The 25,072-nt window shown below is 45.1% G+C and overlaps 1 protein-coding gene across 2 annotated transcripts in view; it reads right to left on the bottom strand.

Moving 5' to 3' along the window:
• Nucleotides 1-17,522: 17,522 nt before the first annotated feature.
• Nucleotides 17,523-25,072, bottom strand: part of LOC106560804 (multiple C2 and transmembrane domain-containing protein 2) — a 41,988-nt gene continuing 34,438 nt past the window's right edge. For both annotated transcript variants that reach the window (XM_014124109.2, XM_045688212.1), the window contains 3 exons: nucleotides 24,789-24,898; nucleotides 20,657-20,754; nucleotides 17,523-18,424 (listed from right to left, as the gene is read on the bottom strand). In XM_014124109.2, coding sequence (XP_013979584.1) covers nucleotides 18,365-18,424; nucleotides 20,657-20,754; nucleotides 24,789-24,898 — 268 coding nt within the window. In that variant the 3' untranslated portion in view covers nucleotides 17,523-18,364. The remainder of the gene's footprint in view (nucleotides 18,425-20,656; nucleotides 20,755-24,788; nucleotides 24,899-25,072) is intronic.

The raw sequence follows: 25,072 nt of genomic DNA, 5'->3' as shown, positions 1-25,072 counted from the left end.
CTATTGCTCTCGGTGAAATGGACTGGGAGATTTAAGAGAAGTGACAGATTTTACACTGAACTCAATAATCCATAAAGCCGGTTTTGCTTAAGTCATTGTGCGGTGCTGTGAGTATGTTAACACCATTAAATCACCTCAAATGTCTTAGTGATTCAATCTTTTTCACAGTGGACGACAAGTGAATTGAATTCCCCCAAAGTGTCTGTCCATTTCCTGTCTGTGTGTGACGAGCAGCGAGGCTGCTGGGAGAAGCTCAGATTCACTTTGTCTTTCAATTTTTTTTTTACACAATTACAAAATGTGACAGCACATATTTCTAATATAAAGATTTGGAACTTAACTGCCCAATTTGTGTCATTGCAATGCTCAAAATATAAAATTTCAACCTTCAATGACTGCAGCACCAAATGAGGTTGAAAACGTATTCCAGAATAAACACCATACTTTCATCAACCAATGCACTTTACCATAACTAATTAATTTTAGCCCAGAGCGATGTATTATCTTTTCTCTCATCCAGACAAGTAGTATTTATCCTCTCCATTTTTAAGAGCAGACAAGATTCATACAATCCCCAAATGCTGCTCCTCACCCAGCCACCCACCCAGCTGCTGCCCCAGCCTTGGCCCAGCCTGTCAGTGGTACTCTATAGCACGGCTGCGCTTAGTGGCCGTGACTCCTTGACCTGCTTTCCCGCTGCTGTGGCGACTCCTGCGTGAATAGCTGCTGGCGCCTCTCTGTGGCCTGTCTCCCAGATCAGGACACAGTCTGAACACATAGAATGGGCTCTAGCACCACGCACTGTGGATAGTCTTTGATTGGGTTATTTTACTATGCGCCTCTTTATGTCGGCCTGTTTCTGCTCTGCTTGACAATGCCCTCCAGGTCAGGTATGAGAATAACAATAGGCCTCTCCTATGTTCCTCAAAGACTGTATTGTTCCATTAGCATGCTTCATTCTTTCAATGCTAACAGTCGGCATGAATAAGGATTATGCGAGAACGCAGACAGAGATATAGGCCTATACTGTTTAGATTTCTTTTCAGAAAGAAGTGCATCAAATGCATCCCTTTGACCATCGTTTATACAATGGACTTGCAAACGGGGATGGATGTAAGGAATGTATGCGTGAGAATGAAATAGAAATCGGCCTCAAAATGACGCGGGGACACAGCATGCAAGTGTTTGAAAGCCTATGTAAAGGTCCAGTCAGTGACCTCTAAATGCCAAACTAAATATGTCTGTAGCCATAATAACTTTTATAATTTCAATGATGATGATACCATTGCAAGTCTCTTATGCACAAGCACTTATCATCTGTGATGGAAAGCTATCCACCATCTCAGTACCATATACATGGAGGGAGGCAGGGTAGACTAGGCTCTAGGCTGGGGAGCACTGATTCCCTCTGACAGTCTGGCTCTGCTTGCTACCTGCCTAATCCCTGGCTCTTTAAAATTGTGTTTGGAATAAACTGACTAAAGGGAATAGGGCTTCAGAGTGCTGAAGGAAATGGAGAGCTCTTTAGGTTTGATTGACAGCTCTTGTCAGTAAATCTTTCTCAGTAAGAGGCACCTGCCTCAGCCCTTGTGGAATCCACGTTCCAAAGCGAGGCGCAAAGGCGTTGTCTTAATTATCACCAGAAAAAAAGAAACACAATTAACAGTAAAGCGTTTAGGGTAGAGAGATTATTTACTGGGGCCCGTCCAGTGGAGACAGACGCTGGGCGCTCCTGGGAGACGGACATGTCCGTCAGCATGGGATGGCCAACCAATCCAATTAAATCTCAGATCTTTCAGCCGGTCAGCACAAGCCAACGGTGTTCATCATCCAACAATGACATTCCTTTGGTTTTTCATTTAAATCCAATGTGTTCTCAAGACAAAAGGGTTCTATTCAGTCCAAGACTACATGGTGAGTTGCAAAGCTATGCAAGAACAGCAATAGTTTTCATTGATAAAGAATCTCTTATAATACACTAAAACACGTACGATTACATTGTGTTTATCCAAGGTTAAGTATGAATACAGTGCTCATGAAGGTTGTATGCATAAGGTTCAGTATGGCTGTGAGTGGCTGGTAAAGAAAGGTTCCTGTATGAGCCTGTATGTAGCCTGTATATTAGAAGCCTTGGTTCTCAGCCATCTACATGTGAGGTAGGTCACTCAGGGTCATGGACATGGGGATTCTGATTAAGACGTTGATGGACGTAACAAAGGAGATGGGGGCTGTGACAGAGGGAAGATGCCAGTGCTTTTCTACATGAACTTTGCAGAGCAGACCCTCCAGGCAGTGGCATGCCAGAGAAAGAAGGATTGTGGTGAGCCAAAGAACTTTACTTCAGGAGAGGCAGACCAAATGAAAGTCTGGCGCACTGGGTCCCCAGGTCAGCTAGCAGGTGGGAATAAGATGGAGGAGAGGGGGGGATGAGGGTGTATGAGCAGGGACGTCACATCTGGCCTGAATTAGGAAGGTAATACGGCGCGCCCTGAAAAAGTGTTTGAGGATCTCGGAGGCAGATCTCCTTTCCTAAGTAACACCAGGTCAGTGTCACGGGGGCAGATCAGAGTGATTATAGCTGGTCTTTGAGGAGCAGGTGCCACTTCTACTGCTGTCTCATACGCACCGCTGCTTAACTGTATGGAATGTCGTTAATCTAGCATTATCATAGGATATCTACGCAGGGGATATTTTGTAATAGATCTTGTTCAGTATTTCTCATATTGTACATATTTTATCAGATGCGCTATATCACTCTGAAGACAACAATGGCTGTGGTGAATGTTGAACCAGAATTTTACCAGTGCACTGTAGGGGCAAAGTCCCATTTAATCATAGTAAGTGGATTACCTCACCTCACATTACCTCATCCTCTAATTTTAAGATATCACAATATAAAACCCCTTGGCCAGCTGATTTAACATCCCCTGACCGCCCACTGCCAACTATTAACAGGGAGATACATTCAGTGAAAAAATCCTCTGAGAAGCCAAGAGTAACAACAGCGTCTCCTAATCATCTCATAATTCCCCCTATGGCTCTATCACATTCAATGTCTCACACGGCTTCTCTCCCCCTGCTACCATAGCAGGGACTGACATTTTGGAGAATTGATTCATCGCTACATTAAGTAATGCAGTAATCAATTACTCAAACAATTTCTTGGGGAAAACAGAAGCATTTTAAAAGAGGCATTAATGTCACTATTGGAGGAATAAAATGGTTTGGTTGCAATGTGAGCTGTTTCTGACTGGGAGCGCTCTGAGCCCCTGCTCAGTCGGTAACTTACCCGAGCAGCACAGTGAAGTGGAAGGTCTCTTTTTCACGCTACCATTTCCATCCCATTTAATCGAATTCCCCATTATTGTTATCACATCTACAAAACAATTCTGTGGTGAGGTTACCCAGAAAGTGAGCTTGCATCTGCTCTCACGGGGGAGTGGGAAGAGCAGCTGTGGACAAAGAAGACAGTGTGAGGACCACAGAGTAGGAGATGAAAGGTAATGACACTGCTACAGTATAACACACTTTTATTGGCTACAGTGTGGAACTGGAACACACAGCTTTGTTATTCAAGGTTTCGAGAGGATATGGGTCACTATAAATATGGTTCCATTGTTGTTGTACACTCTATTACAGTATATTCCCCTCCACTTTACTAGGATAGTTTTTGTTGTTGCACAACATAGTTGGACCAGGTAGTTATGTGGTGGCTTCAGGGGGACTTTTCTAACAGAATTGAAACACAAATATGCCTTTGTTATCCTGTAAGTCATCTTAAGTGCTTTAATAAGAACTGTATTGTCTCCACAGCTCACTGAGCTACCCTAAACCTATTCCAAAGACACAGAGATGGAATCTGAGCCAACAGCATTTTAGTTTAAACAGCTTTTTAGGCTTCCCTCGAGTACATTGTGCACCCTTGTGGTTTAACAGGACATAAGAATTACTATTATCAAGTAATGGTCTGTGCAATACTATTGGATCAGTTTAGTATGCAATAATCAGTCCATAAAGATGGCTCATTATCGATATAAAAATATACAGTATCATAACAATGTTGAATTATGTAGCATTATGCATAATTTTCCCAATAACCTGTCCTATGAACATGTACATAGTATTTTGCCCCACTACAAAATTCCTCAACCACAAACTTCCTGGCCCGTCCTTGTGAGTTCACTGAACTTTTGCAGTGTATTATACACCAGTGTACCCATACTCATGGGGTGATGCTGCAGGGCCGGGTGGTTGCAGCTCAGTAATGATTTACAAATAACAATAAACTAAAGAATGAACAAATCAATAAATCAGTAGATCTCTGGATATTTGAGAGCCAACCTTATTTCTTTATTTATCTGGATCTTTTATTGTTTTCGTCTCTCCAAGGCAGGAGCAGGAATCCCAAATTATCCGAGGGGTTAGGGGGCGCGGCGCCCCTGAGCCCCTAGCCCCATAGCGGAGGTAACGTATTCAATGGCCTGGGGCGAGTGGTGGAGAGGAGCAGCCCTGCTGCATACTGATGGCAGGGAAAGGAGGCAGTAATTGGAGCTGCAGAGGAGAGGGGAGAGGAGGGCAAGCACTAGGAGATGATGGCTTTGTTTTGCCTCTCTCTGCCTGTCTGTGCCGCTCAAACTCCTCCCCCCACACCTCTCCTTCTCACACTCACTTACTGCAGATAGGGAGGAATAGAAAAGAGATACTTGCTAATTGGTCTCTTGCTGCTTGCTTAAAGATCCATAGGTTTATTTCTAGGGGTTTTATGTCTATTGAAACTAATAAACGACTTATGTACTTGTGTGTATGGTAATTCAAGAATGACATAAACCTATCGTATATTGTTGTCGGTTGCATAGCGCAGAGTGGCATGTGTTAAAGATGGGTATTATTAATAACATGCAATTGTGTGAATATAACAATCTTCTACATCTACATGTTCATGCAAAATAACACACAACTTAATGGGATGTAGGAACATGAATAGATCATTTTATGCTCTATTTGTATCTCCTGGCTATAACACACCAGCCTGGAGTCTAAGGAAGGCAATTTATAGCTGCCTGGAAGGATGTAAATTGGTAAATATCAGTTTAATCAGAGCACATCTCAGTTAATTAAGAAAATTACTCTGACAAACCGTCTGAAGCTGATATAAGAACGCAAGCCAGCATGGCAATCAGAACCATCCCTTATGGTTCAGCCACACAGCTCCCTCATGTGGGTAAGACACCGTGCTCACACAGTATGCTGCAACACTGTACAGTAGCTTAACATCACTATCTAAGAAACAGTACAGGAGGTAGCCAGGCATGATTTTACATCTATACAGTAAGGCTGTTTGTGTCTTATGCCATGAAGAATTGTATTCTTAAAACATTCACATCATCATGACTTTCTGATCTGTTGACACAGATTAGTGATGTGAAATGCTTGGCTAAAGGCCGGAGTCCTGGCGGCAGCGTGTTAGAGTCATTGCTCCCCACCAGCCCAGACTGCAGTGAACAGGTTGAAGCCAGAGCCTGGAGCCTGCGGGTCAGTGGAAGGACGTGAGTAAGTGGAGCTTTCATTTCCTGTCAAAGAGGAGCAGCGAGGAGCTTTCAGAGGGATCAGTCGAAGCCTAATTGGGCCCCGGTGGGTGACACGGCAGCGTCGTAAATAAAGCAAACACAGTTTTAGTGTCTCTGCCACTGGACTCTTTAAACCTTCATCACAGAGCAAGCACTTCCAATGAAAGACCACATCTAATTACTTTTCTAGAGGTTGGTTATTTAATTGATCCTTTTTTCCATATGCATTTATGTTTTTTTAATCAGAAATTAGAGCATACATTTCCTCAGCGCTGGAGGACCTGGTAGGGGACCATAATTAGCAGGCTTGGGCCTGACGGTATCTGCTGCTGTTTAATACGCTGGTCTGGTGTCACTCTGACAGTACTGCTGCATGGTGTCACTCGGACAGTACTACTGCATGGTGTCACTCTGACAGTACTACTGCATGGTGTCACTGACAGTACCACTGCATGGTGTCACTCTGACAGTACTACTGCATGGTGTCACTCTGACAGTACTACTGCATGGTGTCACTCTGACAGTACTACTGCATGGTGTCACTGACAGTACTATTGCATGGTATCACTCTGACAGTACTGCTGCATGGTGTCACTCTGACAGTACTACTGCATGGTGTCACTGACAGTACTACTGCATGGTGTCACTCTGACAGTACTACTGCATGGTGTCACTCTGACAGTACTACTGCATGGTGTCACTGACAGTACCACTGCATGGTGTCACTCTGACAGTACTACTGCATGGTGTCACTCTGACAGTACTACTGCATGGTGTCACTGACAGTACCACTGCATGGTGTCACTCTGATAGTACTACTGCATGGTGTCACTCTGACAGTACTACTGCATGGTGTCACTGACAGTACTACTGCATGGTGTCACTTACAGTACCACTGCATGGTGTCACTCTGACAGTACTACTGCATGGTGTCACTCTGACAGTACTACTGCATGGTGTCACTCTGACAGTACTACTGCATGGTGTCACTCTGACAGTACTACTGCATGGTGTCACTCTGACAGTACTACTGCATGGTGTCACTGACAGTACTACTGCATGGTGTCACTGACAGTACTACTGCATGGTGTCACTCTGACAGTACTACTGCATGGTGTCACTGACAGTACTACTGCATGGTGTCACTGACAGTACTACTGCATGGTGTCACTGACAGTACTACTGCATGGTGTCACTGACAGTACTACTGCATGGTGTCACTCTGACAGTACTACTGCATGGTGTCACTCTGACAGTACTACTGCATGGTGTCACTCTGACAGTACTACTGCATGGTGTCACTGACAGTACTACTGCATGGTGTCACTGACAGTACTACTGCATGGTGTCACTCTGACAGTACTACTGCATGGTGTCACTCTGACAGTACTACTGCATGGTGTCACTCTGACAGTACTACTGCATGGTGTCACTCTGACAGTACTACTGCATGGTGTCACTCTGACAGTACTACTGCATGGTGTCACTGACAGTACCACTGCATGGTGTCACTCTGACAGTACTACTGCATGGTGACACTCTGACAGTACTACTGCATGGTGTCACTCTGACAGTACTACTGCATGGTGTCACTGACAGTACTACTGCATGGTATCACTCTGACAGTACTGCTGCATGGTGTCACTCTGACAGTACTACTGCATGGTGTCACTGACAGTACTACTGCATGGTATCACTCTGACAGTACTGCTGCATTGTGTCACTCTGACAGTACTGCTGCATGGTGTCACTCTGACTTTACTACTGCATGGTGTCACTGACAGTACTACTGCATGGTGTCACTCTGACAGTACTACTGCATGGTGTCACTCTGACAGTACTACTGCATGGTGTCACTCTGACAGTACTACTGCATGGTGTCACTCTGACAGTACTACTGCATGGTGTCACTGACAGTACCACTGCATGGTGTCACTCTGACAGTACTACTGCATGGTGTCACTGACAGTACCACTGCATGGTGTCACTCTGACAGTACTACTGCATGGTGTCACTGACAGTACCACTGCATGGTGTCACTCTGACAGTACTACTGCATGGTGTCACTGACAGTACTACTGCATGGTGTCACTGACAGTACCACTGCATGGTGTCACTGACAGTACCACTGCATGGTGTCACTCTGACAGTACTACTGCATGGTGTCACTCTGACAGTACTATTGCATGGTGTCACTGACAGTACTACTGCATGGTGTCATTGACAGTACTACTGCATGGTGTCACTCTGACAGTACTACTGCATGGTGTCACTCTGACAGTACTACTGCATGGTGTCACTGACAGTACTACTGCATGGTGTCACTGACAGTACTACTGCATGGTGTCACTCTGACAGTACTACTGCATGGTGTCACTCTGACAGTACTACTGCATGGTGTCACTGACAGTACTACTGCATGGTGTCATTGACAGTACTACTGCATGGTGTCACTCTGACAGTACTACTGCATGGTGTCACTGACAGTACTACTGCATGGTGTCACTGACAGTACTACTGCATGGTGTCATTGACAGTACTACTGCATAGTGTCACTCTGACAGTACTACTGCATGGTGTCACTCTGACAGTACTACTGCATGGTGTCACTGACAGTACTACTGCATGGTGTCACTGACAGTACTACTGCATGGTGTCACTCTGACAGTACTACTGCATGGTGTCACTCTGACAGTACTACTGCATGGTGTCACTGACAGTACTACTGCATGGTGTCATTGACAGTACTACTGCATGGTGTCACTCGGACAGTACTACTGCATGGTGTCACTGACAGTACTACTGCATGGTGTCACTGACAGTACCACTGCATGGTGTCACTCTGACAGTACTACTGCATGGTGTCACTGACAGTACTACTGCATGGTGTCACTGACAGTACTACTGCATGGTGTCACTCTGACAGTACTACTGCATGGTGTCACTGACAGTACTACTGCATGGTGTCACTGACAGTACTACTGCATGGTGTCACTGACAGTACCACTGCATGGTGTCACTCTGACAGTACTACTGCATGGTGTCACTCTGACAGTACTACTGCATGGTGTCACTCTGACAGTACTACTGCATGGTGTCACTGACAGTACTACTGCATGGTGTCACTGACAGTACTACTGCATGGTGTCACTCTGACAGTACTACTGCATGGTGTCACTGACAGTACTACTGCATGGTGTCACTGACAGTACTACTGCATGGTGTCCATTTCAGAAACTTAAAAGGACCACTGTTGGTCAGATTTAAAGTGATGCACTACATCATCTATAACACTATGCTTATTAGGATTCAAGCATCAAACTAATAAGCAAGACAAGAGGATAAACCAACTGAAAATATACAAGGCCAAATTCAGTATGGATTGTGCTGGGGAAGGCGGAGACGCGTGAAACACACAAGTAGCTTTGAATAAAGACATTCATTGAAGATATGCGAGGTAGTTCCTGAAATACCGTTGGTTACTCTAATAGATGAAAATAGTATGGCTATATTATGTTTGTGTCAGTGTGTTATTGTGTGGCTGTTGATATTTCAAATGTGTAGTGTATGCTAATTTGGTTAAATATACTTGCCCTGGGCTGTGAATTATGAATATGGCTCATAATAAACTTTTAATTGTAACGTCTGCTTCCAACTCACACTCTCAAACACATAGGTCCCCTGAACACAGCTCACTCTCCAGATCCCAATCACCTGAATTCTGATCACCTGTTTACACACCTGTATGTCATTATCACACACTATTTAGTTCAGTTCTTTGCACCCCATCATTGTGAAGTATTGTTTGTTTTGTGACACACTTCTATTTGTAGCTCTGGTTTTCCAGTAATTTAATCCTCCCGTGTATGATAGTTTTGACCTGCCTCATTAACGACGCCTTTTGCCTATTCCCTGCCTGTACTTTAGCCTATCGGATTTCCTGTTATCAACCTATTGCCTGATCTCCCAGATGATGTTACTAGCATTTTCCCTGACTGTACTGTTGCCTGCCCCTGGACCCAGCTACCTGCCTCCTCCTGTGGTCCTTTACAAATAATCCCCTGCTGCGCCCTGTGCTTGAATACCTCACCAAAAAACGACAGATGGATTCAGCAGAGCTGCAGCTACGTCTAGCCCGACAGGAGGAACGAATCGATGAACTCTGCGACCTCCTTCGCCAGTCCCTTCCTGCTTCACCGATATCAGGTGCCACAGCCTCCTCTCGTTCATCTCTCCCCATATCCATGCCTATTAAATACGACGTCTCCCCAGGGAAATGTCAAGGATTTCTCATGCAATGTAACCTGTACATAGACCATCACCCCGCTGACTTCGTCATCTCCCCACTCACAGGCAAAGCTCTGGATTGGGTCACAGCCCTGTGGGCCACTCAAAGTTCTGATCTGTCCTCTGAATCACGTTTCCATGCCCTCTTCAATGAGGTGTTCGACCATTCAGTTTCAGGTCGTCACACTGCGGACCTATATTTGTGAGCTGCGACAGGGCCGTCGCTCCACCACTGAGTATGCCCTTGAGTTCTGCACCATGGCTGCCGGCAGTGGATGGAGTGAACCATCTCTTCTTAGTCTACCGGAGGGGTCTTAATCGGGAGTTACAGACCAAACTGGCCTGCAGAGGAGATTTAACGAACCTAAACCAATACATCCGGATGTCCATATCCATTGGCAACGTACTGGTGAACCGCAGACCTATACATTCACCCATGGCCTGCGAGTCTTCCACACCCTTTTCTCGTCCACCATGGTCTAATAGCCCCAAACATATGCAACTCGGCTGCGCCACTCTCACACCTGCCGAGAGACATCGGAGGTTACGTGAAAACCTGTGCCTCTATTGTGGAGAGTAACTACCTACTCAATAGCTGTCTGATTCACCCCCCCCCCCCCACACGAAGGGGTGACCACAACCCCTCCACTTCCGCCTGGGTAAGCCCCTCTACGTTCTTGAATATTACCAAAAGGTAGTTTGGTATCCCGGCTCTTCTTTCTGCTAATGGGGTCAATCAGTTTGTGGAGGGACTAGTGGACTCGGGGGGGCCGCAGGTAATTTAATTGACAAACAATTGGCACAACAGTTAAGAGTCAAACTAATCCCTGTTAATCCACCCATTAGGATTAATGCGCTGGAAGGACAACCTCTCGGAACTGGTCTTGTGACTCGCAACTACCGAAAGTATCACCCTTCAGATTGGCCTCCTTCACTCTGAGGTCATTCAGTTAATGGTGTTGTCTTCGCCTAAAGAACCCCTCATCCTCGGTCACCCCTGGCTAAGCCTTCACGACCCTGCCATCTCCTGGCGGCGAGGGGAACTGCTGTCATTGTCTCCCGTCTGTTTTAAGAACTGCTTCAATCTACCCTGTCGAGCCACCTCTATAGAAGGATCGGAGTCTGCCATTCCATCACATCTTCAGCAAAAAAAGGCGTCCATTCTGCCCCCTCATTGCCTGGAGGACTGCGCAATCGACCTCCTTCCTGGGGCATTGCCCCCTAAGGGTTTGATCTACCCCTTGTCCATCCCAGAGAATGAGACTATGGACACCTATATAGAAGAGGCCCTCGACATGGGATTCAGCCGTCCATCCACGTCTCTGGCTACATCCAGTTTGGTAGTCTCCGTCCCTGCATAGATTACCGACCCTTCAATGACCTTACCATCAACAATTGCTTCCCTCTTCCTCTGATTCTTGCCACACTAGAACAAGTTGGACAGGCTACCATCTACTCCAAACTGGACCTACTGAAAAGCCTCTTCACCTCTGCACCCATCCTTAGGCAGCCAGATACTACCCTTCCTTTTGTTCTGGGGGTTGATGCATCTGAGGTCAGCGTAGGAGCGGTTCTCTCTCAGCGGGTAGGGACACCTCCCAAATTACACCCATGTGGCTTCTTTTCCAAGGAACTGTCACCCGCTGAGAGGAACTATGATGTCGGGAACCGAGAGCTCCTCGCCATTAAGCTGGCTATCGAAGAGTGGTGCCACTGGTTAGAGGGAGCTCATCACCCATTCCTTGTCCTTACCGACCACTGCAATTTGGAGTACTTAAGAAGTGCTAAGAGGCTCAACCCCAGACATGCTTGCTGGGCACTCTTCTTCACCTGCTTTAACTTCACTTTCACCTATCTGCCTGGCAAGAAAAATGTGAAGGCTGATTCCTCATCCCGTCTGTTTGACTCCCCTTCCTCTAACCCAGCTCCCGAGCCCATCCTGCCTCCATCTTGTGTCATGGGAAATCCAATCAGCCGTCCAAGAGGCCCTACGCCACGACCCAGCACCTCCCGACACCCCTGCAGGTAAGACCTACGTTCCAGCATCCGTCAGACCCCAACTAACGCAGTGGTGCCATACCTCGCTGAGTTCTGGCCATCCCAGGATCACCCGGACCGTGGAGCTGCTGACACGCAAGTTCTGGTGGTCATCCCTAACAGCAGACGTCTGAGATTACGTTATTTTCTGTCCCGTCTGTGCATGGGCAAAGAGCCCTCGCCAACTACCTACCAGTAAGCTCAAGTCTTTACCTACACCACACAGACCATGGTCCCACATCGCCAAGGTTTTCCTCACTGATCTGCCAGACTCTTCGGGCTTCACTACTATTTTAGTTGTAGTGGACCAGTTCTCCAAGATGTGCCGACTCATCCCCCTTCCACATCTACCTAATGCCATGGAAATGGCCATGTGCATGTTCCAAAGGGTGTTTCGTCTGTATAGGATGACATAATTTCGAAATGGGTACCCCCGTTCGTCTCCAGGGTGTGGCAAGCCTTCTGCGACCGACTGGGGGTCTCCATCAGCCAATCCTCCGGATACCATCCCCAAACCAACGGGCAGACGGTACGCCTGAATCAGGAAATAGGGATGTACCTTCGCCAACACTGCACCCACCGACCACACAAGTGGAGTCGCTATCTAGCCTGGGCCGAATACGCACAGAACTCCCTGGTGCAAATCTCACTCCTTTTCAGTGTGTCTTCAGATACCAACCCCCCCCCCCATCGACTGTGCCTGCCGTCGATGAGTGATTCCGACAGAGTGAGTAGGTTTGGGAGACCACACATCGGCACCTACATCAAGCTTCCCTCTCCCAGAAATGGTTCGCTGACCGGCGTCACCGACCTACTCCACTCCTCCACCCTGGGCAACGTGTGTGGCTCTCTACCCGGGACATCTGGCTTCGTGACCCCTGCAAAAAGTTCAGTCCCAGGTTCATTGGTCCCTTCAAAATAACACACCGCATCAATCCTGTCACCTACTGTCTCCAGTTTCCCCGCCATTTCCGGATCTCCTCATCCTTCCATGTGTCCCTTCTCAAGCCTGTGAGGTACAGCCCTCTCCATCCTCCAGTGGCGCACCTCCGTTTGATGTTGGCGGCGCACCGGCTTATTCCGTCCAAGCCCTCCTTGACTTCAAGCACCTGGGTGGTCGCATCCACTACCTGGTGGATTGGAAGGGGTACGGACCTCCAACTCACACTCTCAAACACGTAGATCCCTGAACGCAGCTCACTCTCCAGATCCCAAAGTGCTGGAAACCAGCTCTCTGTCTCCCATGTTCATTACATTAATATTTTGCTTCTTTTAAATTCACAGCAGATCAAAATATATCAGCTCCAGATTGGGCTTCTTTATCACGCTAGATTTTCCCACCATGACTTCACTTTGTAATTCTGCTGTGTCTCTTTCCTAAGGACTGCGTATACATATTCATTCTGATGCTATAGAATGTGTCAGAGTTATCCCAACGGTGTCCTATTGAACACTTTTGCAGTCATCCATGTGCCAGCCACTCTGGAAATGTGTTTTTCCCTTCCCTCTTTCAATGAAACAAAAGTTGATCTGTACTTATCTCTATTGATACCTGATTTTATTTTTTTCTTCCAGGGTTTGCAACGGCGAGACTATCAGTGGCTTTAGCAGATTTATCAAACCAAATATTGTTCTCTTTCCTCAGGAGGCTCAGACTCACATTGCATTCAGTGTTAATTCAAATGAAATATGCAGTTAGATTATTCTGTGCATTGTTGCCTGACGCTCACACTAAGTACAGAGCATCGAGGTAACACAAGAAGTTAAAGGCGTTACAGTTCTATTGCTTTTTTTTTTTAAAGTCAGACCTGAACTCTGTTTTTCCTACAAATATGTTCAAGGATGTAGAGCTTTAGTTCAATTTTATTTGTTTAACCAGGATAAACTCAGTAGCAATTCACACTGTTTTTCAGGGAGTCTTGGGAAGCTATTTTGAAGAATAAGAAAATAAAGTTGAAACCAGTGTAGAGGCATCTTGATGACAATGTCCTAGCTTGCAATACAAATAACATTTTGAATTACTGACCATTTGAAGGTTCTCTCAGAAACAGTAACAATTCGGTCTGACCTGATTGGCTGCAAGGCCCTGGTTTCTGTTCATGTGACATTGTTCCAAGGTAGGCAGTACAGTAGCTATCCTGAGGCCCATGTCAGGACCCCCTGATCCTAGAGCAGTGCCTGTCAGGCCTGCACCTGTAACACAGAGACCTTGTGGCCCTGCATCCAGCACGTAGGGCCGTGCTGGGCCACCACACTGCCTCTGACATGCTTTGCATTCAACTACCACTCACGGCCCAGGCAATGCTCCAGAGACCGGCCGTGATCCCAGCTGTTCGCTTCATTTTAATGCACTCTGAATAATATTAAAGCAGAATCAGTTGAATTTATTAATGCAGGCTGCCCCTCGGAGAGATGCTTTTAAAGGCCAATGATTTAATTTAAGCTCTTAAACCCTCTATTTTTGATATGTTACAAAGAATTATGGCTTTTGCCATGTCTTTACACCATAGAGTACAGTGGGCCACTGTATAAATTATTACCAAACCATGACTTCTGGAAACAGCCACCATTAGCAGTCATATTTCCACCCCTTATCCTAGAGACCATATCAGTCCCTGTTCTTGCACTTTCTAGTATTCCTGTCATTAGAGTCAGTTCTTGAATAAAGAACGACACTGTCAGTATAAAATCTATTTGTAAGGTTTTTTTGTAGTCGACTTGGCGGATAAACCGACTCCTACAAAGCAAACTGGCACCTGAATATAGGCCTGGATGTCTTTTCAAAAGCTCCACATGCTGTCTCCTCAGGTACATGCTTATGGAGGGAGACCAATCTGGGACTGTAGCACCACAATCTGGCCCGTCATTTGGATGTCGTTACTGAGTTGATTCCAGGTAAGCCTTCCACTTTATTGGTGTCAAGGTCCTCTTAGAGTAGGCCCTGACCTCTGTCGTTTTAATTCAAGGCAGCCCAGACTCAGGGCACTGGTGCTAATCTCATTGGCCCGTTTTTCAATTGGTACCACTAGAACAAATAGCTATAACCAAAGAGATTTGACACCTGTAAGTATAACCAAGAGTAGTGCCTCTGTCACTATGTGGCACTGTGGTAAAATAGTGTCTCCATGATGGGAGGTCAGAGAACCATCACGAAATCACTCATGTAACAATTACTAAAAAGGGGTTGCGGAGTGTAGTGGCATAATAAAATGATGCCTTTGCTGGCATCATCTGAAAGGCAGGGCGGTACACCTGCAAAGGAGAGAAGGGATCACATCAGTGTTCTCTGTGTTTGCGCTTGCTAGTTTGACGCCTGCTTCAGGGCTGCACATCACAGGAGCGACTGCTGAAAAAACAGGTTGTAGGGGTCCTTGCGCACAGCCTGCCTGTGGTGCTGCCTGAAGGACTACCATGGAAACAAGGAGTGTGACAGGCTCTGGGGGGATCCACCACAGCTGCAGGCACTTCCATTTTGACAGACTGATGAAGACATCACTGCCACACAGTGCACAAAAACAACAACAACTAGTGGGAAAAAAATATGATCCAGGCAATGTTAACTGCTATGTGGCTCAAATGTTTATTAGCAAGCTTGTAAAACATCCAGGGAGTTTCTAATGCATTCAGGGACCAGATTGCATGGTGACTTATCTGCTGAGATTTGGGCTTTTCCCTAGAGGGAATAGATTTATAAATTATTTCTTAAATATGATTATCTCTCTATGAAGAGGAAAGAGACATTATGCTTAGTGAGAATTCTATGGCAGTCCTAACCCTGTCTATATCCTGTCTTTAGCTCACTGAATGAATGACTCAACATTAACAGAGGGCGTCCAAGCCCAAAAGCTCAGTGCTAGTGACTTGACAGCTGGGAAGCAGACAGCCTATTCACCATGACCTCTCTTAATACCAATGACGTCATTTGCCTTGATAATATCTCCACTGATGACAGCTCCAACCTCTTAGTTCCCAGAAGTCCCCAGAGCCAGGCTCAATTCATCAATATTAGCCAACGATACTCATGTCAAACATTATGGAACAGGTAGTGGTTGTAACTTCAAGACAAAATGTCACTTGATAGTTATTTGGTCATCTCTCTCAGAAACAATGCATCAGTAACAAGCTGCAGTTATATTTGTGTTTGGAAAGTTCTGTCTTGTATTTTTAGAAGTTTTGAATCCTAACAAGAGTTTCTAGGATCAAACATATTGCAGAGCACATCACTGTATGTGTGAGATACAGCAGTATTGGAGTGTGTTAAAATATGATGATTAACAGTACCCCAGGAGTGATGCTTAATTGGTTTCACCTGTCGGGACACCTCATTGGTTCTTCTCTGTGGGCACCCCACCTCCTCCTCCATGCCACCCCCACCCCACCCCACCCCCAGTGGAGCCTAGAATGCAGCAGGGTTTCAGCTTGTGTGTGGGATTTAGCTCGTCAGAAGCTCAGGGTCACCTCCACTCCCCCTCACTTTGAAATGGACCCCTGGTGGCAGCTCCTGGGAGAGCCCAGTGATGTCTCTATCAGCCTGTCAAAAGAGATAGCCTGGGGCTCCACCAGGTCCCCCTGAGCCAATCAAACTCTTCACAAAGCACAGATAGATGCTCTTTCACCAGCGTGCTACTGCAGAGGAAGGAGTTCACCCGCCCTCCCGCCCGACTGGGATGCTCAGCACACCAATCAGCTTGAACAAACTCCCAGTGCTGGGGACCAGGGCTCATCTCAGCCAAAACTCTGCTCAAACTAGGGCTATTTTTAAGTGTTACTTGTTTATTTATTTACTCTTTCTTTGAATGAGCAGAACTGAGAACACACCAACTAAACAATAAGTTATTTCAAAGGCCTACTGTGTGGAGATCCAACGACAAAAAGGACTCTAAGAACCCTGATAACATGTTATATGATTAAAGTTCAACTGGTACATGAGCAAGAAATACTCCACAAGGATTTTATCCAATATGTGCATAGTCTGGAAATGTCATGAGGAATTGATTTCCCATTAAAAAGAGAGAGTAATTTGTCAAAGGCAATGAAAGAGCCAGTTAATGTAGGCCCATCAAGGATAAAACTGTTTGAAAATCATCACATTCAAATCTAATACATATAAGATCTAAAACAATCTTCTAAACACACCAATAATCATCTCTAAGTAACATCACATCAATGTTTGAGGCTAATCGTTGTGAATAACTTGAAGATGCCTCAAAGCAAACCGTGAAAGACCCTCTGAGGATTATGTCTGATGGAGTAGGAAGCATATGTTACTCTTCCAGGAACTCCATCATGGAGAGAAAGACTATCCCGTGTGTGTAGCCAACATTTGGTAGTTGAGGTGATTTTAGTGGAAACGTGAAGCATTAAGTGCTGAAGATGAAGAGTACTCTCTGTGAGATGAGCGCCCGCTCATTTGGACCCTGTTATTGTGAGAAGGCAACAAAAGCACTGCAATTGCCACTGCGCCGGACCGACATACAAGGGCTTTGATGTGAGCTTGGTAACCAAGGCGCAGCGGTGGCCGATGCATGAGCTCTGTTCCAATGGGTGTGTTGTGTAATCAGATGTATTTACTGTGTATTCAGGGAGAGAAGTGGTGCAGTTAGGAAGAAAATCATTGTGGAACAACTACAGTTTAAGATGGGATTTTTCTAGATTTTACAATTCATCACATTTTCATTTGAGAATTGACAAATAAGAAGACATCAAAACAGGAAACGTGAGAAGTTGCACTAGAGTATCAAAGTTACATGTGTCTAACTTTCCTTTGAATCTGTTCAGAAAATGTTTTCTTCATAATACAAAAAAAATGATCAAAGGGATTGTACAGAGTTAATTTTACAAATAAAATAATGATATGCACCTTGAATATAAAAAGGCTTTGTAGTAAACAGTTATGAGCATCGGCCAACATAAAAAGAGAGCCATAAAAATACAAAATGAATGCCTGTAATACTTTACCTAAAGTCTATATTTGAGAGATCAATTTAAATTGGTAGGAATGTAAGTACAAAGTATTAACTGGATTTAGCACACCTACAGTATTACATTTACCAATTTGCCCTTATATGAAAATAAAATGTAAATGATTCAAAGCATTGCAGCGGTTCAGTTTTACTACTCAAACCAATAAAAGCCAAACAGCAGAGGTCTGAGTTAAACCAAACTTTCTAGCTCTCATTCTTTTTCTAAAATGCATGAATGGATGCGGGCAGACGGCGTCTCTGGCTCTGTGATTGACAGCTCCATGTGCTGCCTCCCTAGCCGGTGCAGTGCACAGCCCCTGTCAGGGGGGTGGCAGACACACAAACGGGAGAGCGGCTGACTGCACCCCCACAGCAGGGGGCATGGGAGAGGGGGAGCAGGCGGTGAGGGGTCGCAGGTTCTGCTGGCACTGGAGCGTTGCCATCGTAGCGGACTGGGCCGTGCCATTTTCAAAAGGAGCCCGGGCCTTTCATCCAGCATGTCCGAGGGGCTTACCTTCTCCTCCGTGGCGGGCTCTGGACGCTGGGCGCTCTCAGCTCGCTGTACTGCACCTGTAAAAACAAACAGGAGTTTGGTCGGAGGCAGGTAATCTGAGCTCAGTGGAGCGCACGGTAATGGCTCCCCCGAGGAGAGCTGGTGCAGGGGAAAGCGAGGCGGGCTTGCCTGTAATGAATCATTTTTTAAACACAGGAGCAGAGGGGATTAATCACAGGGAGGAAGGATTTGAGAAGTCAAGGGTTCCGTACCAGCGCACTCCCCCCTCCTCCGCCACAATCGCAATATTAGAAGCAGACATCAACTGTTGAGAAGACCTGCCAGTGAGGGAGTTGTAAAACTGCATAATCGCTCATTGCAAGTTGTGTCCTTTCGGAGAAAACTTTGTACGAAGCCAAGAATAGCCTCAGCCAGGGGTTTCTTAACTAGAGTAGCAACTGGCATCAATGGGATGTCGAATTTTACATGCTTCAATGGGAACTAAAAGTTGACTTTGATTTCATCCGAGAAAAGAGACCTGCCACTTTGACATTTTAACTTAAACCCCAGTTTCCTTTCAGTTATGTTTGCAGAATTATGCTCAACATCAAAGATTTCAGGTTTACACAGATTCCTACATGTCCAAACATATTTGTAACAGAAATCAAGGCTGAAAGTCTAGAATTAAACTTCCAAATTGGAACTTACTATGGCAAATGGTTGAAAAACTGTAAGTATCTAAAATATCTTTGCCCAATTTTTGTAGTCTCTAGTGAAAATAACAGGTCCTAAAAATGAATCAAAACAACCATAATGCGAAACCAATTGATAGTTGGAAAAATATTTAGAAACTTGACAAAATGAAGTTTGAAGAAAAATTGCTTTCAAAAGCATTTTTGTTGTTGCTACAACAATAACATGATTCTGTTGAATCAAGGTAGAGAATCCATACTAATTACCAAACCCTGATTATTAGAATGGGAGATGGAATGAATGAGGGAACAAAGTGACTGCCGTCTGCATCAGAACATGAAACTGTTAGAACTAACAGATGCTTCTTATTTCAGGACAGACAAGCTCCTGTCAGAAGTCCCGGTTTGGGGGGGCTTTGTAGATTTGCACAGGCACTAATTGCCAAGTCATTTTGCTGTGAGACAGGAGCCTGTTTCCAGCCTTTGTAATATGGCTAGACTGTGTCCATACCTCGGCCTATCTAAGGGTTGGAGTTCTAAGGTAATAACTATTGTTATGGTTCTTGTGTTTGTCTTGTTCAGCAGATTATTATTCACAAAACTTTATCTACTGATGAGTCATTATGAATGTTTTGTTTTGTTATGTACCCATCATCCATGACATAGTTAATCTGTAAACTAGACTAAAAAGTATTGTCCCAATGGAGTCATTTTTAAAACTTTAACAATGTGTCACATAAAAGATGTGAGACAAAATATGGCAAAACGAAATGTATTCATCTTGTTGTTTTGCCAACTTACTCAGCCAAAAAAATCACATAGGCTTCTCTCCAACATCACTGAACATTTGGCAATAACTCTCAGAGTGACAACATCAAGGGGGCAGTGTAGAAAGAGACTGGGGTTCATTGTCTTTCTAGATCCAGACAGTCACGTATCCTTGCTGAATACTGTTTGTGGAGTACTGTACCTGGGAGAGGAAGGCACTGTTTGCTGCTCCGTTTCCTGCCCACACTCAGCCTCTCTCAGAGAGAGAACAGGATGAACACCCAGTACCACGTACCCCGACAGCACCCTGCCCTGGCAGCTATCTGCTACCAGCCCTGTGATGTAACGGCAAATGACATATCAGCCATGGCTAATATATGATCACATATGGCAGCCAGCAGGATGGCCGGGTCTCACGACTACATTAATTGACTCCCCCACCCTGATGTGGCGGAGGCCACGTCAGAGTGTCTAAGCTGACACAGAGCTAGTCACACCAGCCACAGACAACCACAGACGTCAGGGGCCCTCCGCCGGCCCCTGGCCAATCACAGGCCCCGACGCCACAGCGCTTTTATCACAGAGACAAAACTGCTAATCAGGGACGAGGCTGGAGCGATATGGCGGAGGACAGATCAGAGCAGACCCCATCCAGGCAACGGGGCGACTGAATCAAACCACCGCCAGAAATAATTGGGCCAGGGGTGCTTTAAACGCGTGAGTTCATTAATAATCAAACAAAGCCAGAGGATATATTTCCCCAACACTTGAGAATTCTGTTAGAGCAAATAATGCAGATATCTTCAGGGAATTCCCTCCCTCTATGTGTATGTGAAATTGAACCCTTACCTTTTGAACATCAGAAGGCACCCTCTTGAGGAAATCCAGTATTTCATTATTGTCAATGGCATACGGGCTGCGTAGCTTCTTGGTAAATTTGTTAACGCCTGTGAAAACAACGACACATTAATAAATAAAGGTGTCATCGAGACCTGCATTTTTTACAAGGAGAAAACAATCTTGCGACCCCATCCCTAGCTCTTTCACCGCTGTATGAGAAATTGCACCTTGTGATGGTATTAAATTGATCCCCAGGAACTAAATTGAATCTGTATATCAATAAGATGGTGGGGTTGTATGGACAGGGCATTGATATGTATCATCAGAAAAATACACTACATGATCAAAAGTATGTGGACACCTGCTCATCAAACATCTCATTCCAAAATCATGGGCATTATTTATGGAGTTGGTCCCCCCTTTGCTGCTATAACAGCCTCCACACTTCTTAGGAAGGCTATCCACTATATGTTGGAACATTGCTGCTGGGACTTGCTTCCATTCAGCCACAACAAGCACTGATGTTGGGCGATTAGGCTTGGCTCGCAGTCGGCGTTCCAGTTCATTCCAAAGGTGTTCGATGGGGTTGAGGTCAGAGCTCTGTGCAGGCCACAACGATCTGGACAAACCATTTCTGTATGGACCTCGCTTTGTGCACAGGGGCATTGTCACGCTGAAACAGGAAACGGCCTTCCTCAAACTGTTGCCACAAAGTTGGAATCACATAATCGTCTAGAATGTAATTGTATGCTGTAGCGTTAAGATCTCTGTTCACTTGAATTAAGGGGCCTAGCCCGAACCATGAAAAACAGCCCCAGACCATTATTCCTCCTCCTCCAAACTTTACAGTTGGCCCTATGCATTCGGGCAGGTAGCGTTCTCCTAGTATCCGCCAAACCCAGATTCGTCCGTCGGACACTTTTCCACTGCTCCAGAGTCCATTAGTGGTAAGCTTTACACCAACTCCAGCCAACGCTTGGCATTGCACATGGTGATCTTAAGCTTGTGGGCGGCTGCTCGGCCATGGAAAACAATTTCATGAAGCTCCCGACGAACAGTTCTTGTGCTGATGTTGTTTCCAGAGGCAGTTTGGAACTCGGTAGTGAGTGTTGGAACAGAGGACAGACGATTTTTACACGCTATGCGCTTCAGCACTCGCCGGTCCTGTTATGTGAGCTTGTGTGGCCTACCACTTCGTGGCTAAGCCGTTGTTGTTACTAGACGTTTCCACTTCACATTAACAGCACTTACAGTTGACCGGGGCAGCTCTAGCAGGATAGGAATTTGACGAACTGACTTGTTAGAAAGGTGGCATCCTATGATGGTGCCACGTTGAAAGTCACTGAGCTCTTCAGTAAGGCCATTCAACTGTCAATGTTTGTCTATGGAGATTGCATGGCGGTGTGCTTGATTTTATACACCTGTCCGCAACAGGTGTGGCTGAAATTGACTAATTCAAAAGGGTGTCCACATACTTTTGTATATGTCGTGTATACAGTACCAGTCAAAAGTTTGGACACACCTACTCATTCAAGGGTTTTTCTTTATTTTACTATTTTCTACATTGCAGAATAATAGTGAAAACATCAAAACAATGAAATAGCACATATGGAATCATGAAGTAACCAAAAAAGTGTTAAAAAAACTAAATATATTTTATATTTGAGATACTTCAAAGTAGCCACCCTTTGCCTTGACGACAGCTTTGAACACTCTTGGCATTCTCTCAACCAGATTCATGAGGTAGTCAATGTGAATGCATTTCAAATAACAGGTGTGCCTTGTAAAAAGTTAATTTGTGGAATTTATTTCCTTCTTAATGCGTTTGAGCCAATCAGTTGTGTTGTGACAAGGTAGGGGTGGTGTACAGACGATAGCCCTATTTGGCAAAAGACCAAGTCCATATTATTTCAAGAACAGCTCAAATAAGCAAAGGGAATCACAGTCCATCATTACTTTAAGATATGAATGTCAGTCAATGCAGAAAATTTCAACAACTTCGAAAGTTTCTTCAAGTGCAGTCGCAAAAACCATCAAGCGATATGATAAAACTGGTCCTCATGAGGACCGCCACAGGAAAGGAAGACCCAGAGTTACCTCTGCTGCAGAGGATAAGTTCATTAGAGTTAACTGTACCTCAGATTGCAGTCCAAATAAATGCTTCAGAGTTCCAGTAACAGACACATCTCAACATCAACTGTTCAGAGGAGACTGCGTGAATCAGGCCTTCATGGTCGAATTGCTACAAAGAAACCACTACTAAAGGACACCAATAATAAGAAGAGACTTGCTTGGGCCAAGAAACACAAGCAATGGACATTAGACCAGTGGAAATCTGTCCTTTGGTCTGATGAGTCCAAAATTGAGATTTTAGGTTCCAACCGCTGTGTCTTTGTGAGACGCAGAGTAGGTGAATGGATGATCTCTGCATGTGTGGTTCTCACTGTGAAGCATGGAGGAAGAGGTGTGATGGTGTGGAGGTGCTTTGCTGGTGACACTGTCTGTGATTTATTTAGAATTCCAGGCACACTTAACCAGAATGGCTACCACAGCATTCTGCAGTGATACGCCATCCCATCTGGTTTGTGCTTAGTGGGACTATCATTTGTTTTTCAACAGGACAATGACCCAACACACCTCCAGGCTGTGTAAGGGCTATTTGACCAAGAAGGTGAGTGATGGAGTGCTGCATCAGAAGACCTGCCTCCACAATCACCCGACCTCAACCCAAATGATATGGTATGGGATGTGTTGGACCGCAGAGTGAAGGAAAAGCAGCCAACAAATGCTCAGCATACGTGGGAACTCTTTCAAGAATGTTGGAAAAACATTCCAGGTGAAGCTGGTTGAGAGAATGCCAAGAGTGTGCAAAGCTGTCATCAAGGCAAAGGGTGGCTACTTTGAAGAATCTAAAATCTAAAATATATTTAGATTTGTTTAACAATTCTTTGGTTACAACATTATTCCATATGTGTTATTTCATAGTTTTGATGTCTTCACTATTATTCTACAATGTAGAAAATAGTAAAAAATAAAGAAAACCCCTTGAATGAGTACTGTAGGCGTGTCCAAACTTTTGACTGGTACTGTATGTTGGCAGCTCAACAGTACAGAGAATGCTGTAATGCAGGCAGCAGGTGCACAGTAACACAAACATCCATAAGAGCTTTTGAACAGAGCCTGGTGGCTGACTGCAGAACATACATTTCAGTCCGTGTCCAAGGGCGACTCAGGTCCTCTGAGTACACATACAGTACTAAAGCCCGGAGCAGAGATTACCAACCTCCCTTCCCCCTATCACCACTCCACCCCCAACCACCTTTCCATATCAGTCAAACAACCAAAACATTTCTTATGTTTCCATTCAAATAAGTTTATTCTTTATCTAATTTTCAATACTGTTATTTCCCCCCATTTGGTTGCATTCCACACTATTTCTAGAAAGCAAACAGATACCTCTAGGTTCTAATGAGACCATATATTCACTGCTAGCTACAGTGCTAACCTCGACGTGTACACAAAGAACCTAAGGACCTAAATGTGTGCAGACTACATGAAAGGCTTGCGTTACAACCAGAGATGGGGGTTAACTGGGGAGTCAGGAGAGTGTATCAGTGCTGTTGTTTGATATGATTTTGGTATTGATTGTGTTGGAGGCAGTGTGGAAGTACAGTTAGTTGTGGGCTAACAGCTGGAGGAGGAGTGTCTGTTTCCCTCTGACCGCTGAGACGACTGTCTTCCTCTGTAGGATTGGAGCAGATAATGAGGGTTTACACCAGGAGCCTACACTGCCCAAGGACATCCTGTTTTATATACAGCATGATGCTCTCTGCCTTGCCGCTCGGCTTTGTTTTCTCACAGACCCTGAGCCTAGCCTCAGACTGGTCTGCTTACATCCCCCACTGAGTGAGCTCTGAGCACAATGGGCCTCTGGAGCTAGCAGCCTGAGCTGTGGGCATTACAGAGATGTGAGGATGGCTGAATGTTCAAATGACTTCAATGAAGAACATGTTCTAATGATAATGGATATAAGTGCTATTCCCTGTAATTGTCTTTTTACAACAATGTTTGGCAGAAGGGGACGCTATCCATTCCAAAATACAGTATGTATTATTCTAATAATGGTGTATATTTGACTTACCCCATATCAAGATAATGTAACGCAGTGGGATGTAGTATAATGCTGCTGTTGCCGCAAAGAGAACCAAGCAGGCCAGGCAGGACAGGAAGGGCACAGACCAGTTGAATGTGCTGTGGATGAAATATTACATCAAATAAAGTCAGAATATCATTATGACTAAGAGGATACAAGATACTGCACAATCAATAATGTAGTTGCTAGCCAAAGCCGTATACACCCACTGTCACAGAGAATATTGAACTCCAGTATACTGTAATGTGTTATGAAACATTTCCAAAACTTTA

Source organism: Salmo salar, chromosome ssa10, assembly GCF_905237065.1.
Source record: "Salmo salar chromosome ssa10, Ssal_v3.1, whole genome shotgun sequence".
Classification (NCBI taxonomy): Eukaryota; Metazoa; Chordata; class Actinopteri; order Salmoniformes; family Salmonidae; genus Salmo; species Salmo salar.
Note: the sequence above shows the minus strand (reverse complement) of the source record. Positions and strands in the feature narration are given on the sequence as shown.